At 36.1% G+C, this 19,177-nt stretch overlaps 2 protein-coding genes and 1 long non-coding RNA gene across 7 annotated transcripts; 2 read left to right on the forward strand and 1 right to left on the reverse strand.

Annotated features, from left to right (window-relative positions):
* The first annotated feature begins 12 nt into the window (after positions 1–12).
* Positions 13–854, forward strand: LOC118058732 (uncharacterized). The gene is made up of 2 exons (XR_004689227.2): positions 13–246; positions 444–854. It is a non-coding gene; the product is annotated as an uncharacterized lncRNA (long non-coding RNA).
* A 2,884-nt stretch (positions 855–3,738) lies between these two features.
* Positions 3,739–7,686, forward strand: LOC118058733 (uncharacterized). 4 transcript variants are annotated; one of them, XM_035071472.2, is made up of 2 exons: positions 3,739–7,065; positions 7,174–7,686. In XM_035071472.2, exon 1 carries the CDS (start codon positions 3,828–3,830, stop codon positions 7,041–7,043), a length of 3,216 nt encoding a protein of 1,071 aa, XP_034927363.1. In that variant the 5' UTR covers positions 3,739–3,827; the 3' UTR covers positions 7,044–7,065; positions 7,174–7,686. The 4 variants fall into 4 exon arrangements, with proteins under 4 accessions (XP_034927363.1, XP_034927364.1, XP_034927365.1 ...); XM_035071473.2 differs by having other exon boundaries at positions 3,739–7,055; positions 7,171–7,686; XM_035071474.2 differs by having other exon boundaries at positions 3,739–7,055.
* Positions 7,687–8,514: 828 nt separating this feature from the next.
* Positions 8,515–18,006, reverse strand: LOC118058735 (uncharacterized). Of its 2 annotated transcripts, none has more exons than XM_035071477.2 (23): positions 17,827–18,006; positions 17,408–17,739; positions 17,204–17,307; positions 16,730–16,798; positions 16,460–16,520; positions 16,122–16,261; positions 15,805–15,994; positions 15,274–15,335; positions 14,849–14,937; positions 13,837–13,909; positions 13,656–13,715; positions 13,140–13,286; positions 12,994–13,032; positions 12,834–12,871; positions 12,235–12,321; positions 11,973–12,138; positions 11,079–11,156; positions 10,652–10,788; positions 10,204–10,280; positions 9,979–10,048; positions 9,741–9,806; positions 9,047–9,193; positions 8,515–8,795 (listed from the first exon to the last, which is right to left on the reverse strand). In XM_035071477.2, the coding sequence occupies exons 1-22, from the start codon at positions 17,890–17,892 to the stop codon at positions 9,059–9,061; spliced, it is 2,286 nt and encodes a 761-aa protein (XP_034927368.1). In that variant the 5' UTR covers positions 17,893–18,006; the 3' UTR covers positions 8,515–8,795; positions 9,047–9,058. The 2 variants fall into 2 exon arrangements, with proteins under 2 accessions (XP_034927368.1, XP_034927367.1); XM_035071476.2 differs by having other exon boundaries at positions 8,515–8,769; positions 17,827–18,005.
* Positions 18,007–19,177: the final 1,171 nt, after the last annotated feature.

The raw sequence follows: 19,177 nt of genomic DNA on the forward strand, positions 1-19,177 counted from the left end.
TGATCAATTAATTAACAATCTCGTCTTGTGCCCATGTGAACTTTCAAGGTCACTTCCCTTCCAAAGCTGCTAATTAAGATCATGCATCCATGGTGGCTATAAATAAGAGTGGCAGCGAAGAGGCAATGATAAACACAAATATTTCCAACATGAAAGCCTTTCTTGTGATCATATGCATTCTCTTAGCAACCATCCTCTTCTCCCCCTCATCCACTTGCACTGCTCGAGAATTGCTGGGCGGGAAAGGTGAAAAACCTGTTTCTGTTTCCTTTTATTTAATTTAAGATAATTAAGCAGCTCATATGTGTGTTCTGTGTTTGTGTATCATCTTGCATGCATATATTTTAGGACCATGACTTAATTATGCTATAAATTAAGATGCTGCTTGTTATCGCAGAGCATTTATTTATTTCTTTTTCGACTAACAATATAAATGTTTGCAGATCCATACACGGGATCTGGCCCCGCCAATTCAGGATCTCCATGCGGTGCTGATAAACAAAATTGCCTCCCTAATTCAAGTCCAGGATCGAATAAACCAAAAAAACGTTGTGACTCGCCTGTGGAGCAAACTGACTGTGACCCAAATTGAAGATTGAAGGCGAGCAAAGTTGTATGCGGTCTTAAGAGTGACAACAACTAGTCATGTTATGTGTGTGTGTGTGTGTGTGTGTGTTACATATTTTGATTCCAGAACTATACATTTATGTAAGAAAAATAAATTAACTTCCCAGTACATGGTGACAGCAACTTGCATCATGATCAGGTTTTGATTTTTCTTGGTCTTGATTCCATGAAGTTGTGTAATCTTTGTTGAGGTTTATGCAAAATAAATAAAGAGCTTGATTGGTCTAGCTATCTCTTCTCTTCTATGATGCTCATATGCCTTTGCTTTTGATGAACTTTATACCAACAAATAAAAAGCTGGCCTTTAATACTATCTCATCATAAACCCACAAGAACAAATATTTACATATAGGCTCGCGTGAAGAAGCACAGTGCTAGAGAGAGTATGGGGTTTTTTTTAATTAGAAACTGGCCACTAAAATCAACAGCGCAGAAATCATGAACTGATTTTACTCCGGCTGCTCTTGTCATAGCAGCTTGTTCTTGTTTTTGGTGTTAATTATACGATCCCTGATCACTTAACAAAGAAAACTGTGAGCTAATAAATCCCGTTTCTAATATATTTCCAATAAATCAGGGACAGATCTAAATTTCAGAAACTAAAAGGCATATGCAACTACTCTTGGAGTATTGGAGAGATTTTTGATATGGCCCAATAACTACAAATTAAATTAAAAACTAAAAAAAAGCAAAGAAAAGCTTGTGACAAGGAAGATTTATGTTAACGATCAATATAACATACTTAATTAGGAGAATATTCTGTCTGTGCAATTCTAGCATTCATGAGATGTTAATAATAAAAAAAGGAAAAATATACTGCAAAATTGTTCATTCCCGCGGGTTCGTTTCTTGAAGTTAAAAAAATGAAAGGGGGGGTAATTTCGAATGTTGTAGGAGATTGAATCAGGAAATGTAAAAAAAAAATGATAAAATAAAGAAAAACTATGATATACATTACAAGAGAAAAACACAAGGAATTACTAATTTTGTATCTTGAGCAGTATGTGTATCAGTTTATTTTTATGTAATTAAGCTATACACCTAAATAGGAAATAAAATATTCATAGTTTCTAAATTAATGGTGTAGGAATAATTAGAACCATGTACCCAAACACAAACACTGGTTAAATGAGTTTGTAGTGCTGGTGTAGTAGGTTTGATGATAAAATAAGGGTCATGAACAAAATAACAGCTGGTGGACTTCAATTTCAAGGTATACGCTACGTGTCCAGTTCTTTCTTCACCTTATTACATGCGGTACTGTGGCATCACACCAGCAAAGAGATGGGTTTTAAGAGCCGAATCTGCTTTGTAAAAGATTGAGAGAATCATTTTACAACCGATTTAGTTTTGTATAGCTTAATAGATCTATTAAAATTAATCTTGATTTAATACATTTAATAATAATCAATAGCACTCTTATCCGTAGGTAAAGGAATCAAGTTTCAAGTATATGTCTTATATAAAGTAAAAAGTTCTCAAATTCATACTAGATTTTGCAGAAATAAAAAACAATATTATTCTAAAAAAAACTTCCTTTAGCAGAAGATAAAATTACCAAAATAGTTGGATATGTGAAAGTTGTGTTTGAAATTAAACCTCGTTTTATAAAACTAACTCTAATACTATATTAAAACAATTCAGTTAAATATAAATTCTAGCTTTATTTTATAAAATCAGCTATGATACTATATTAAAATAATTCAATTAACACAAAAATAAATACAAACATGGAAGAGAAGGAGGCTAGAATTCTCCCCAATTTCATTTGTCTAAAAGTTCTTCCTTTAACATAATAAAAAAAACTTAGATATATGTTAAATTAAAAGTATTATCTTATTCTTAATAAATAAAACAAAATAAATATATTATTTAACAGTACTGTCCACACCTTCTACTCCTGGCTTAACAAAGGTTCAATGTTCGACGGACCCTTCCCCTTCTTCAATAAAGACTCATTGACTTGGAGCCATCGCAGCCGGGAAGGATCCAACGAGTGTCCAAAGAAAGAATGTTTTAAAATAAACCATTTGAGACCAAGTTGTCCTGTTTCAAGTCAAAAAGGGTCCAGAAGAGCAATGCCAAGCCTTTAAATACAAGACAGAACTGTATTGTTGGCTGTCGGCTTGGGGAGCCCCGATTTTCCAGTCAAGGATGAGGGGCTACGCTGGCTCCTTTCGTAAGGAGCTCTATTTATTTATTTATTTTATAAGCTCAAATACTTCTAGGAGGATTTGAACCGGTTTTGCAAGTGCAAGGAACTTATTACCACTAAGGCCCATTGGTTTTATAAACTATTCATTAACTTGTTTTCTTTTAAGGTACTTAGGCTTACTAGTTTAAATACGACTTTTTGTTATCGGAAGTTTAGTAGTTTTATAATGATTTTCACCAAGAAAATTCCCTTTTTTACTTACAGAAAAAGCATGTTTTATTTCCTATTCTTGATTTCTTTTATAATAACTTTCTACATTGGAAGCACATCGGGAGTCATTTAGTTGAATGTTTCAAAACACGTATGTGCCTGAACAAACTCCCCTCGAAACAATGAGTTAAATGATACTTGACGTCAAAAATCATCACATTTTCATATGACAATTTGTTTTGAGGAGAAATTCATCTTATATTTTCAAAAAGAATAATAATAAAGAAAACCTTGAAAAAAAAAAAGGAAAGTTGGAAAGGATTGGACAAGCTAGACGCAGGGGCCTTTGCTTTAAATGGTTACTTGAATTTATGTGAAAAAAATCTCAGTTGGCAAAAGGAAGCTTTTAAGAAATTCCATTGGTGAATTATACTTGAGGAAAACCAGTCTGATCATTTCAAAACTGTGACCACAATTTTTTCTTCCTCTAGTTGTTTTTATAAATTTCAGTAAAACATTTAGCAGCGCAGCCCAACTAATCCGCCCGCCAGGAGCTAAGTTGACACTCTTGCTTTTTTTAAAGAACCGAGCAAGTTGCAAGAACCGAGCAAGTTGCAAGAACACTGCTGTCTTGCAGAATAATGGGCCAAAAAAGGAAAGCGGTAGGAATCTTACTGTTTGCAATTAGTGATTTTATAATTACGGCAAAAATTTGAGTCGCACAGTCAAGCTGTCTATAAATAGTACAAAACACACATTTGATTTCCGTCTCACCCGAGTGCTCGAGCACCTTAATTTCATTTTGCGTCCACTGTTTTGAATACTGAAAGAGAAAATGGGATGTTTACTACGGTTCACTCAGTCTGTGTCTTTAATTTTGTTTCTCTTGCATTTTAATCCAACAGTTTCGTCATCCTTGTCTTCAAACTTCTCCTCTTCAGCTCAATTGTGTGCCCGTGACCAAAGTATTCATCTGCTCCAGTTCAAAGATTCTTTTTCCATTAATCCTTCTGCTTCTTTTGAGTATTGTGAAAATCCCAAGACAGAGTCATGGAAAGAGGGCACAGATTGCTGCTTGTGGGATGGGGTGACTTGTGACATCAAGAGTGGGCAAGTCATTGGGCTTGACCTTGCCTGCAGCATGCTTTATGGCGCTCTCCATTCCAATAGCACTCTCTTCTCCCTTCATCATCTTCAAAAGCTCGACCTCTCTTACAATGATTTCAATCTCTCTCATATTTCATCTCAGTTTGGCGACTTTTCCAGTTTGACACATCTTAACCTAAACTATTCGGGTTTTACTGGCCTAGTTCCATCACAAATCTCTCATCTGTCCAAACTGGTTTCGCTTGATCTCTCTTATAATAACAAACTGGCACTAGAACCAATTCCTTTTAACAAGCTTGTTCAAAACCTAACCAAGCTAAGAGAACTTCATTTGAGCGAGGTAGACATGTCAATGGTTGTACCCAGTTCCTTGATGAATCTTTCTTCTCCTTTGTCATCACTCCAGCTCATTAGATGTGGATTGCAAGGGAAATTACCAAGTAACGTCCATGGGCTATCAAACTTGCAGCTGCTTGATTTATCGGAGAACATGGACCTTACTGGCTCTTTTCCACCATTCAATGTGAGTAATGCTCTTTCATACTTGGATCTATCAATGACGGGGATTTCAATACATCTAGAACATGATCCAGTTAATAATTTGAAGTCGGTGAAGCAATTGTATCTTAAACAATGCAATTTTACTGGCTCAAGTCTACCACGGCTTGGCAACCTCACACAACTCACTGTGTTGGACATTTCATATAACAACTTGAGTGGTCACATCCCTTTCTCTATAGGAAAACTTAAGCACCTCCAGACCTTGAATCTCGGATTCAACAATTTTACAGGTTCGGTTCCATCTGATTTTGAGCAGCTCACTGAGTTGGTTTCACTTGATCTCTCTGGGAACTCTTACCTGACACTAGATTCATCTTCTCTTAACAAGCTTGTTCAAAACCTAACCAAGTTAAGAAAACTCCTTTTGCGGTGGGTAAATATGTCTTTGGTTGTACCCAATTCCTTGAAGAATTTTCCGTCTTCTTTGTCAATTCTTTCTTTCGGGAATTGTGGGCTGCGAGGGGAATTCCCAGCCAACATCTTTCTCTTACCAAACCTTGAATTTCTCAATTTGGGGGGTAACGTAGGCCTCACAGGTTCTTTTCCTTCCTCCAATGTGAGCAGTTCCCTCGAGGAGTTAGCTCTTTTTGATACGAAAATCTCAATTTCTATCGAGAATGACTTTATCAATAATCTAAAGTCGTTGACAAAGCTGTATCTCAGTAACTGTAACATTAGCAAAAGATCAAATCTAGCCCTACTTGGTAACCTCACACAGCTTATTGAATTAGATCTCGCATTTAATAATTTGAGTGGCCGCATCCCGTCATCTCTTGCAAACCTTGTGAATCTCAATTTGTTGGATCTTAGTTCCAATAATTTCAAGGGTCAGATTCCAGATTTTTTGGGTAGCCTGACACAACTTGAACGTTTATTTTTATCAGATAATCAATTGCTAGGCCCTATCTCTCCTCAAATAACCAGCCTTCCAAATCTAATATCTCTCATGTTATCTGATAACTTGTTCACGGGCACAATACCGTCCTTTTTGTTTTCTCATCCCTCTCTGCAGTATTTGGACCTCCATGGTAACTTATTCACTGGGAATTTAAGTGAATTCCAGTACAATTCATTAAGATTGCTTGATTTGAGCAATAACCACTTGCATGGCCCAATTCCAAGTTCAGTTTTCAATCAAGAGAACTTGATAGTCCTTAAACTTGCATCCAACAAGTTAACAGGAGAGATTTCTTCTTCTGCTTGTAAGCTGACAGCCCTACAAGTACTTGACTTGTCCAACAACAGCTTGAGTGGTTTTATACCACAATGTCTGGGGAGCTTGAGCGACAGTCTCTCAGTGTTGCATCTTGGCATGAATGATCTCCAAGGCACAATCCTTTCAAGGTTTTTGGTGGGGAATAACTTGAGATATCTCAATCTCAATGGCAACGAATTGGAAGGGGAAATACCACCATCTATGATCAACTGTACACAATTGGAGGTTCTTGATCTTGGCTTCAATAAGATAAAAGGCAAGTTCCCCTACTTTCTGGATACGCTTCAAGAGCTACAGGTTCTTGTTCTAAAATCCAACGAGCTCCATGGGTTTGTGAAAGGTCCGACGACCAGCTACGCCTTTTCAAAACTAAGGATTTTTGACATCTCCAGCAATAATTTTAGTGGACCATTGCCAACTGGGTATTTCAATGGTCTGGAAGCAATGAAGACCTTGGATCAAGATATGATTTACATGAAGGTTAGAAACATCAGTTATGATTATTCTGTAAAACTGACGTGGAAAGGGCTGGAAATTGAGTTTGTGAAAATTAGAAGTACCCTCGCATTCATTGATTTGTCGCACAACAGTTTTATTGGAGAGATACCAGAGTCGATTGGAAAGCTTAATGCACTTCAACAGCTAAACTTCTCTCACAACTCCCTTACAGGATATATTCAACCTTCATTGGGGAATTTGGCCAATCTGGAATCGTTAGATCTCTCTTCAAATTTGCTTACGGGAAGGATTCCGATGCAGTTGGCAGATCTAACATTTCTTAGTGTCCTAAACCTTTCACATAACCAGCTAGAGGGACCCATACCTAAAGGAAAGCAGTTCAACACGTTCAATAAGGGCTCATTCGAAGGAAACTCGGGCTTGTGTGGATTTCAAATCTCAAATGAATGCAATAGTGGTGAGACACAACAACCACCACCATCAAACTCCGAAGAAGGAGATGATTCATCACTGTTTGGAGATGGATTTGGATGGAAAGCAGTTGTGATGGGGTATGGATGTGGATTTGTGTTTGGAGCTACAGTGGGATACATAGTGTTTAGAACAAGAAAACCGGCATGGTTTGTGAGGATGGTCGAAGTTCAATGGAATCCGAAAACAAAAGGAAGAAAGAAGAAAGCTCACAGAAACGGTGCAAGAAGAAACTAACCGTTGAAGCAGGTATTTTCAGGTAATTTATTCAAGCGTCTGATGTATTTTCAAGATGTCAGATATATATATAGTGAAGTTTCTATAATGTTTTTTTTCTATTGCATTGAACTTTTTTTTTTAACAGCAGAGCAGGCTATTCATTCAACCACTAGGGAAATCTTCTACAAGAATACAACGAAGTTCATCTGGGTGGTTGTAAACCCAGTCAAGTAGACATTTGAAACATCTAGTCGCCCTGGCTTTCCACTCTGCGGCAACATTTGCACTTCTACCCACCCAAGCTACTGTCACAAATTGATAGCGCGGAGCACTTGTTTCTCATTATCAGTTTCTACAATCAATTGGCAAGTTGAAGACTGACTACCCAACGCAATATTCTACCTTATGTGATGCGTCGCCAATAATTGTAGCTGTGATTTTCTACCATGCGAATAACATTAGAATGGAAGATTCATAGTGTTGGACCCACCTTCCACTCTACATCTGTTTTACTCTTCTGGTGTTGGGTTTTTTCTCTCTTTCCCTCCTTTTTCAATGGTTTTCTTGCAATGATGGGTGTTGATAAGGTGAAAACAGAGTCAATGTATGTTTAAAACCTTTCTGTTATATATAGTTAATTTCAAGCAGCCTGAATTTGGCATGGTGCGAGATTTATATTATTGACAAAACATCCGGTTTTCGACAGCTGAAAATGATTCAATCTATTCAATATTGGCTAATAAAGGTTGTAGCTTTCGATAGAATGAAGTTTTAAGAATACAATTTTCTTTACAAAATAACGTTATAAACTGGATATTCTGTACAGAATATATACACGCTTAGAAATCCTTCTTTTACCAGTGCTCAATCGAAGCATGCGAATTGTTAAGAGCAACTAATTTTTCATGTAATAGAGTGAACAACCCAGTGATTGTTCCACGCACCGGTTTATAGTGGGATTAAATGGCAGTAAATAAATAAATTAATATGGCAGCATGGGGTAAGTTACATACAGCCTCTCCAATGCTGAGAAATGATCTTGAAGCAATTTTTTATGCATCTTGATCTACCGGCCTTGTACTGGACTGCTCAAATATTCAAGGCCAAAAGAAAGGCTTAATCCAGAGATCATGGTGAAGAGTGCAATAATCTGCTCCTAGTCGCCTAAATGGACACTGAATTGTACGCTATGATCCATATAATTTCACATTCGTTCGGCCTCTCGCCATCGTTAATTTATATTCGGCTTATTTAGCAGATTCAATGGTCTGGGTCATGAATGTACAGAAAAAATAATCAACCCTTTGTATAGAAAAAAAACAATAACCATCTAAGTTATTATTTGTTTTATATATATAAAAGGCAGGTGCAGACAGCCACTCCCTTTTTCTTGATATTTTTTTTATTTAAATTCCTGGATTTTCTTGGTTTCATCTTCTTAATCAAGTTAAATCCAAATAAATAACCATCTCTGTACTGAGCATTCACCAAAATTAAATTTTTTGAGGCTTTTTTATTTATAAGAAGGGATGGGGTGTGTCGGGTGTAGCCAAATTAAATTTTGCATAAAATCCCCAAAGACCTCGTTGCATGCATGAGGTCAGCATATTCTTCAAACAATGGGGGACCCAGTCGCTGAGTCGATCTTCTCATCGCATGACCCGGGCTTCATCCAAACTAGAGGTCACTTCCTAACTGTCGATCCCTTTTATGAGCTTGTAGCTTTTGGTTTTTCCCAACAGTACTGCAAACGGGAAAAAGACGCGAGTCCTGGGTGAATATCCTTATTGAGATTTCTATCAGATATGTGCCCTGCCATGCAACTATTCTGCTACGCTAGTTAAGTACCCTCTGTTGTAGTTTATCTTACGCATGAAAACTAATCCGTCTGTGCTAGTTATGCTATGCAGAGAGTAAAACTGGCTTATAGGTTTATGCATGCATTTTAAAGGCACACAAGTTTGCTCCATCGTCTGAATAAAAAGTCTATTTTAATACAGGTTTTAAAAAAAAGCACTTACCACAGACCAACATCACTTCTGTTTTGTTAGCAGTTCAATGTCAGCTCCAACTTCTGCAATCTTCGTTTCTTTAGAAGCTTTGGCTGTTTTCGCAACATTCTCAACATCAAAGTCCAATGCAATTCTTTTCACCAGACCATCAAGCATCTGTGCAAGGAAGACATCAAGATGTTCCTGAATTAAACAATTGGTAGGACGCAAGTACTCTGATATATAAAACAATAGGCATCCCTCAAGAAACAATCCAAGTGTAGCTCTCCCTATTTAAATTCGATTAACAACTTGCCTTGACTAACCGTGTTCTTTAAAATCTTTAAGATTCCAGTCACTTCTCTTAATATGTTCTTTTACTCGAAATTCAAGAAGTTGTGATTCATATTAATTCCCTGCTGGGATGCGTAAGGTAAAATGTAGCATACAAGCAATAAACATTAACACTAGAAGATCCTAGAAGACCCTAAGCACTATGAAATTCATTTAGTACATATTGAGATCAAAACGTTACCATGGTATACAAGTAAAATTGTATTCCATCATGATATACAAGAAAAAATGAAAGATTTATTTGAAAAATCCCTTCTCGATCAATTTCCTATATATTTGAGAAGGGGAGAAAATGCCCACTAAAAGAAAACCAAAACTGCTAGTTAGAAAAGTAAAATCACTGGGTATATGTAGAGAGAGTAAGATATACCAGTGATCCAACAGCAACTAAAGCCCGGAATTTTGAATCAACTTCAATATTTTCCCCTTCTGCAATCTGTAGGGAAAAAGAGGGACACATTTTCAAGATAGGTAAGGATTCCCTTCTCTGGAAATCTAAGCAGAATACTAGATAGGCATTCTTCGTATTGCAGTCTGGAATAAAATCAGGATAGAACATGCAAAGCATGACCATTTCCAAAAGGTTGCAAGTAAATGATAAACCATACCTCAAGAGCTGCTGTAAGAACTTGGGATTGGCCTTCAAGATCTTTCTTTTCAATCAACAGCACGGCATAACTGTGAAAACAAATCATAGAATTGATGGAGGAAGGGAAAATATATGTGCATCAATACTAGGAGAATATCATAAATCCATGCACTGATGTGGTAATTTAACAAAACTGCAAGAGGGGGGAAAATGTGCGAATGTATGGAGATGAGAAAATGCTCACTTGAGTATCATGGTAGCATAAGACAACTGCAAGTTCTTATTGGAAGATGAACAACAGCTTGAAAAAGCATCAAGAATCTGCATATCAGTTAAAAGGCATTATCACTATACATGCGATTGAAAAACAATCATGTGTGCAGAGTTTGCTAAGTATGCCGAAGCTGTGACAGGCTTATGAACATGCTCAAACCTATACAGCCAATGATCAAAGTCAGATTTGGACAAAGGCCACAAAAGCATAAATATTTACAACTCCTAATGACCCCAGTAGACCACTATAATGCCAGATGAAACATTAAGGCAAAGAACCTCTTAAGAAATAACAATTCAGCATCTTTAATGACAAGGATTATATCCCCTGGATAACAAAGTCAGGGTGACTTGTCACTGGTTATTCATATCAACTTCCTATATGTAACTTTGATCTGAGAAAACATTGTGAAAGTTACCTCACTCTGGTGCTTTTGAAGCCAGGTATGGTAGGGTAAATTCTTGAATAGATTAGTCACAGCACGGATGCCCGTTAAAAGGTTTGGAGGAAGTGGAGGATTTGTTGCAACTCTCTTGATCATTTCCATCAGGATATCTGATAGCAAATAAGGTCTACACTAAACATCAAATTTACACATAAAATTCTATAATAATCATAACTAAAACTTGTTCTGCAGTAAAAAAACTAGCATGTTTGCAGAGAAATTTCTGGTCAGGACACCCTACACCTCAATCCCTCATCATCTGGTCTCATCAACCACTCCATTCTATGTTTAGTGAAAAAAAGTGAGATAATTTGAAAGGGAACATGCAGAGATAATAGATAATATTTTTTGCAATCAAGTCTCTCAACTAGAACTAAAACATAGTTGCATCTCCAGGTACCATTTTCATCTTCAACATGCTTGAGAAGTACAGTCGCCCCATCTGGGTGTAGAACAAGCATCCTCAGAATATCAATAACTGAAACAAAACAGTGCACCAAGTGAGCAAAGATTATGTACTCATCTATATGAAGGGGGAAAACTGCACTGATGAATTTGCATGAAGTGAGAACCAGTGTCATGCATAGCATTTTACACATGTGGGATGCATGTATTACCGCAGGTTTTAAACAATTTTCTAAGCAGGTAACAGTATCTTTAAGTTTAGGTAATTTGAATTGGTAGTCCATGGTTCATCAAATGGAAGAGGGTCCCACTACATTGTAGAGAGGCATCAGCTATGTGCAATGGAAGCATTCAAGTTAAAAATAAGGCCAGTTCACTTCAATGTGGTTATTCCTATCCACAGAGATATCCTGGCCGCTGAAATATCAGGGGATTCAAGAAAAGGTCCAGCAGGCAAAAAAGCAACCTGTTTGATATCATCAATTTGAAAACCCTGAAAAAACCAATGAGTTTGGGATCATCAGTTAAAATTCTGATAGTAATTAAAATTAGGCTTCTTGTAGGCTAATATTTCTCAAAGCTAGCTTTGGATTTTCCAGTGAAATGCAGTCCGTTGCCCAGAAAAATAGAGCTGAATTGGGTAATCTTTGAACAAACCCAAAGCATCTGTGATATCAGCTTAGTTCATTCTTTATTGAACCTCAAGCTGGTAAAATAAATATCTCAAATAGTGCTCAAAGTTAAAAGTGTTTGGGCAGGTTCTCAATGACTCTGCGAAAGCATTATCCAAATGGCACCAGTTGCCATATATAGAGAAAATCACAAAATATTAAGGATGAACATGCATAGAGGTTCACAATCAACAGCATGTATAATGTAAAATACTGACCTGGAAATATCATTGCCAGTGGCCAAGATTTTAGCAATTTCAGCAGCAAAGCAATGTCAGCATCTGCAAATCTACTTGTATGGTAATGTGATGTGTCCTTTAAAATTTTAATAACTGCACCCAATCTTGATATCTCAAGCTCTGACAAAGACAGGTCCTTTTTGACCTTCGCAAAATTGACAATATATATTCAAGAAATAAATATAAGAAACTTAAAACCACAATGATGAAACAGAAAACTAATAATTGTAAAACAACCTACAGGATCAGATAAAAGAGAATTGTGGAACTCTGTGATCTTTTTCAGGATCCCATCAAACTGAGCCACGTCAAAAACAAGCATTCCTTTCTGGAAATGAAATGGAAAAGGATATTAAAGATTAAAAAGACCACTAGCAGAATTTGAGTTCATCAATCTTAGCATCACAAAAAACTCAAGACCATCAATACAAAAACATATAAAGAGTATTTCATCAAAAGAGAGTTGAACAGCAATGTGCTAAAAACAGTTTAATATAGCATCATCATATTTAGTTGGAAGATCGATTTAGCTATTTTGCACCACATCAAGTTCATATCTGGCTGGCCTAGTTCTGCCTATTCATTTCTAAAAGGACCCAAAATGATAACTTTCAACTTATGAAAATAAAATATAGCTCATTTATCATCAAGAACTAAACTACCAAAGGCTTCCTAAGTTCTAACCCAACTATACGGAGCTACAAACTATTTGGGTGAGTAATTCAAGAAACACTACTATCAGGAAAAAAATCTAAGTCTATCATCGTGCCAAAGTTCAAATAGCTGAAAAGGAGTTCTAGATGCATTATAAACCTTTCAAACAAAGGTTTAAGAGCATACCTTGGGAATATGTTTGAAAGTAGGTTTCGCTGAAACAGCTGTTGTATAAAAAAGAAGACAAACATCTTAGATTCATGCCATGATTTATGACATTGGCTAAATCCCAAGGCAGAAGCTAAGATAAATATAAAGTTCTTTTTTCTGGTCAATGGATACATACCAGACATGCTAGAAGATCCTCCGGGTATATAAGCATTTGCTGATATATTGAAAAAAAATATTACATCACAAGAAAACAGGAATGACTACACATCTTACCAGTTAAAGATAGCTTCATGTATCATACCAAAATGAAATTATACTTACCGCCAGTGAACGGGTCACGGAATGATGAATCAAGTGCAACTCCCCCCTGTCCAGAATTTTGGAGTATAAACTCTACAATCTGTTGACGATAGGCAAGAGGAAGATTCTCCTTGAGAAGCCACTTGTCAGCAGTGTCATATGGATTATCTGGAAATATACCAGTCATTATAAATATTTGCATGCCAACACATTTTATGTAAGAAACTAATGAAGTCCACATTCTACATTATTCTTTGAAAAGCGACAGAAATACACTTCGAATTTGAAGTCAAAAACCACTGAATCAAACAGTTGAACTATTATTTTTGAGGCAAAAGGAAAGGGGAAACTCAAGCTCCATATGGTGTTGGACAAAAGAAGAAAACTGTTGAGAGCATTTTGAGTCAATTCCTTAATTAAGTATTTTTTTCCGGTTATTCCCTCCAAGAACCAGGAGCAAGGAATACAAAAACTCTCAGAGAACACATGGCCTTGAACACCATCATAAACATTCAAAAGGTAGGAGAAGAAATTCACCTGATCGATTGTATGGCAACTTGCGAATCGGCTCACCATCACCAATATCAACATCAAATACTGATAAAAGGATTAGAAGACCATCAATATAAACAGTAGGGTGAATGAGGTTCAAGGAATAAGAAAACACGACAAAGCCAAGGAAAATGAGGTTCAAAGTAGCCAATATATAGACACTGACCATAATCATATTCAAATCCATCAAGAACGGGACGCTTCATGCCATCTTCTGGTCCATCAACAACTTCTCCAATCTGAAAATGGAAGAGAAATAACAAAATAAGAGCAATCAAACAATAAAAAGAAATAAATTTCCAGAAGTAACAAGAGAACAGAATCACAATCTGTCAACCATGGCATAACCTAATTTGTACTTCCTTTTCATCACAATAACATCAAATCCACAAACTTCACTTGTGTGCATATGTAATTGGAGAAACTAAAGCCACCAATTAATTCTAATTCTCTTTGGAGATAACACATGAATATGATCATATGCGGTTGCTTAAAACCCACAGTACTGAAAGCTCAATTGTATATAGAAACTTCATTTCCTAGTACTTGTTCTCATCTTCAGAAGATGACAACACCTAGAAGCACTAATGCCATTTAGTCCTTCATCACATAATGAAAGGCATTGTTCAATTTGTCAGTCAATGACCACCATATGAATTGCACACGTCTAACTCAATGTCCTGAAAATAAGAATATGTGGATATATCTTGTGAAAACAAACGAGATAAGCAAAGGGGTTGAGCACATAACATGAAACAAAAGATATTTATGATTCAAAGAATTTTTTTTCTTGTATAGTAGGAGGAAAACACAACAAAAAAAGAAAATTCATCAGAGTATGTATAAGCATGTATTCATTTTTAAATCAAGAATATATGGCACCAACTCAAACTTTCTTTTCCTTTGAGGTTCAAGTAAACTATTGAAAACCCATCTTTCACCTCTTACAAGCCAAAGGGATGATGGATAATTATCAGACAGAGAAAAGGCAGCAAATACGATGCCACAAGTCAATTTAGAGATTACTTTGGGTAGCATGTAGAGGGACAATGCTCTCTGTGCAAAAAAGAATGCATTGCAACGAACTACATGCATAGACTCGTGAATAAGCCTTAAAGAACAAAATGAACATGAAGAAAATTGCTGAGAAATATGGTTAAGATGAAACTAAATGTTACTTTATCCCACTTCTGCTCTCTCAGATTCCAAGCATATGCTACACCATTGTCCCCTTCTCTAATGACTTTGGTCTGGCCATCAGTGGTTCCTGATCATAAAATAATTACAATGCGTTACTTGGCTAGCAATCTACAATAGAAATCAGGCAACATTTCCACCATCACCTCCGCAAGAAACACTGAATATAATACACTTATGTAAAAACACAGTCAACATCTAGAAGAATTCCGTTTCCTCCTCACTGATACAATTACCCAGGCGATGCTATTGAATTCTGCATTTATTTTGTACTAGTAAAGGTCATTGCTCTACAACTTTACGGCAGAATTGTCTGCTTCTCACAATTGATTTTCAAGACAACTAGCAATAGCTTCATCTAAAAGTAGGATTTCCAAGGTAATTAAGGATATATCTGGAACCACACCTGGAATCTGCAAAGCCTCAAGGCCTGGTAAATCATCCAATTTCAATCCCCCAACCCTCTTCCTGACAGAAATAATTCACATCAAGCATCAGCACTGACAAGCACTATAAAGAAACCAACATTATAATGATCCAGCAGGGGAATCAACTTCCACACATCATAAAACTCAGAAAAGAAGTCTAGAAATACAAATACTTCAAGAATTAATGAACTTGGAATTGCAATAAATCACAAAATAAACTGAGATTTACTAGGATTAGATACATTTCTCAGTTTGGGTACTTCACAATCAGCAAATTCAAATTCAGCTATAAGTGGATACCTTTTTTCTTAATATTTTTGGAGCTTCACAGTTAATAAATTCAAACTAAGGGTATATGTGAGTAGATATTTTATTGTAGTTCACAGTTCACAATTACCCAAAAGTAACTAACATATCATACAGAAAACAGCAAAAGCTCTCTTTAACATTTTAACAATAAAAGGTGCAGAGGTATGCATCATATGCTGGCAAGTAATGCGTGATTGTACCTGCTTAACTTGTATTGAGAAAGTTGGGAGACATAAGAGTCGAGGTCTGCTGGTTCTGCAATTCTCTCCTGATATGAAGTCCAAATACGTACTGCTCCATCTGAGCATGCTGTCACAATATCACCATTTTCCAAGAATTTGACATCCCACACACAACCAGGATGCTCTATGCTCTGAACACAGGCTCCATCTGAAACACAACAGTGATTTCACAAGAAAATAAAATTTCAAAGACATGATCAATTCTGTTGCAATGCCCAAATATCAATCCCTTGAGGTTACATCTAAGAAGACAGACAAATAATAGAAGCAATCACCTTTCCAAATCTTTGCTGAACAATCTTCACTACCACTAACAATAAGTCCAGATACATGCGAATCAACTGAATAGACAATTGAAGCATGACCAACCATCTCCATTAATACTTCGCCAGTTAAAGCCCATAATCTGATGGAGCTGTTACCACAAAATAACGATAACAGCAGTTAATACCCATTTATGCAAGACAATAAGGGTACTTATTTAAAAATGAAGTTAAGGGAATTGCATTTATAAACTGCAATAACTTTGGCACCATTCATCGTCTACTAAAGCAAACACAAAATAGAATCATCCACATAATAAACCAGAAAATAAATGAAACGGACAACTCACCCATCATGTGATGCAGAAAGAATTCCCAATCCATGCATCTCTGCTAAGCCTCGAACCGTATCTACAAAGTTTACCAGTAAAAGAAAAGGATTAACCCTAAATGAGAATGTTAGCAAATAATCCATCCCATTTCTTGTAGTAGGAATAGAATTAAACAAAGCGGAGCCGCAAATTTCTCTGAGACCATTTAATTATTTGAAGGAAAACTTAAATGCACATCAGATGAGCAACAAAACATGTAGGCAAGAAAAATAAAGGGGGGTAACCAACCTGAATGCCCTGCAAAAGTGTGTAAACACGTCTTCCCCTTCCAAAGTTTTAAAGTTGTGTCAGTTGAACCTACATTGTGATAGAAAGCAAAGATAAAACTGTTGGTTTGCTGGTTGGCACACATAACTATTAAATCTATGTAATTGAACATGAAAAGGATAACAATGAAGTGTTCCAATTGATTATGTAAAGATTAAGAAAAAAACCTTCCAGTACATAGATACAGGTTAGCACAGATCAGACAACTAAAATTTTATTCCTGGAAGGATAAGTGCGGGAATTCGAGTATATGCATCTTCAAACCAGCAGTTCAGTGGAACGTACAATTAAAAGTTCCATTCAATTTTCCAAATGCGAGCCTCAATTTTTTTACTTAATGAGAATGGAGATTCATAGGGCTAATCCAACAACAAATTATCATAAACAGGCAGGTAATGAAACTAAGATTCGACAAAAGTTAAGCAAAAAATATACCTGTAACAAGCTCGCCCGATGGCAGCTTAATAATTGCTTGAATTGCAGACTTATGAGCCTCCCAATTCTCAACAAGTTCACCCTTCCTCCACCTCCTCAAGGTACTACAACAAACAAGTCCAATAACAATCACAATATATATATATAAGAAAAAAATCCAAAGAACATTCATCTCAGTGAAAACACCGCAGATAATGAACCTACCAGTCAACGGAGCAAGAAACAATATCTTCGCCATCCAAAACAACACCGGTGACTTGCAAATGATGACCTTTCAAGCTCTGAACTTTCTCTCCGTTACTCAAATTCCAAACAAGCACCATCGTGTCCATTCCACCAGACACGATCGCGCCTTCTACAAAGTCCTGGTTCGGCGGAATCCATGCCAATGGTCCCACAAAACTCGAATGCCCTAACAGAATTTTCGATGATTCGTACTTGCGTTTGTCGGTCGGGTCTGGTACCCAATACCTCACCGTTTTATCCCTAGACGACGTCGCTATTCCCGCATTTCCGCAAACACAAATACCGCGAACCTGAGAAATTGGTGAATTAAATTAAACGGTTTAGGTTTAATTGAAGATAAAAAAAAAAAATAGAGTGGGAAAGAGAAAGGTCGTTACGTCGTCTTCGTGGCCGCGGAGTTCGTGGCTTAGTTGATAATTTTTGAAGTCGATTTCCATGTCCATGATTTTGAGAGACCTTTGAGTGAGAGGGGAGAGTGATTGTTTTTAGTTTACAAGTAGAGGTAGAAGCAATTTGCTGTGTTTGGCAATGAAGGGATCGTAAGTGAATTTTGGTTTGGGAATGTGTTGTTTTAATTGTTTTTTAAAGTCCTTGGGGTTTCGATATATTTTTGCTTCGGTTACTAAACTTCGTTTATTTTTTGCTTTCGAATGCAAGGAAACCACCAATCAAGTTTTAATGCAGCTTGAAGCCATCAATATTCCTGTTTACGCTGATTGTTCGGCTGAAATTTTAATGCACGCATGCCTCGGTTGCCTGACGTGCTCGGGCTTGAAAAGAATCTCGGTTCATACGACTAGGCCATTTTTTTCTTTCTATTAGGCGTGAATGACATGGCATCCACCTTTTATTTTTAAAAAAATATAAAAGGTAGACGACGTATCATTCGGTTCTGTCTAACTAAAATTTAGCCACCACTGCCCCGAAAAATCAAGAGTGGTGTTTTTTGAATTGAAAATCTATTTTTTAAGATATTTTAATTAAAAAATATCTAATAAGTATCACGAGAAATTTTCTAAACTTATCTATTAACCTTAAAACACCTTGAATCACCCTGGAAAACTAAAACCAGTCAAATCAAAAAAATTAAAAATAAAATTTAATTTTTTTATTAAAACATGTTTGTAGAAAAAATCAAATATCATTAAACTATTCTCATTTAATGAAACTCGTTGATGCGAATCTTAGTCATCTTTAGTTGCCGAAATCATGACAATCAACCTTTCCCCTTTCTTTCACTTCTTTCCTCCAAAATTTTTTTTCTATTTTCCCAAATTCAAGGATAGGAAATAAACAGGATAAATTTTTTGATCAAAATAAAATATAATCATGAATTTGGAGTGAATTGTGTATTTTCTTTGTGTTTTACTTCTCAATCTTTTTTTTATATTTTTTTTTCTATGATGTTAAGTGTAATTCAATCTAATTAGGGCATGGAAAGGTTGAACCGTAAAAAAGATAGTTTGAAAATGAAAGGAGAAAACCATGTATCTTTTAGTATAAAATAACAATTTCACCCACACTTTATCGTAAGTTGAATATTTTATCCACCAGTAAAAAAAAGTTAACAAGTTGACTTTTTCACCATGTTTTTTTGCATAACAAAAAATTCATAAATGTAAATCATAAAAACTTGTGCATGCATTTAGTCAAATAAATCAAGAGCTAATGGTGTAATTGAATGTAAATTTGTCATTAATGACGGATAAAAAAAAATTATTAGAATAT

The sequence above is a fragment of the Populus alba genome, chromosome 9 (assembly GCF_005239225.2).
Source record: "Populus alba chromosome 9, ASM523922v2, whole genome shotgun sequence".
NCBI classification, from domain to species: Eukaryota; Viridiplantae; Streptophyta; class Magnoliopsida; order Malpighiales; family Salicaceae; genus Populus; species Populus alba.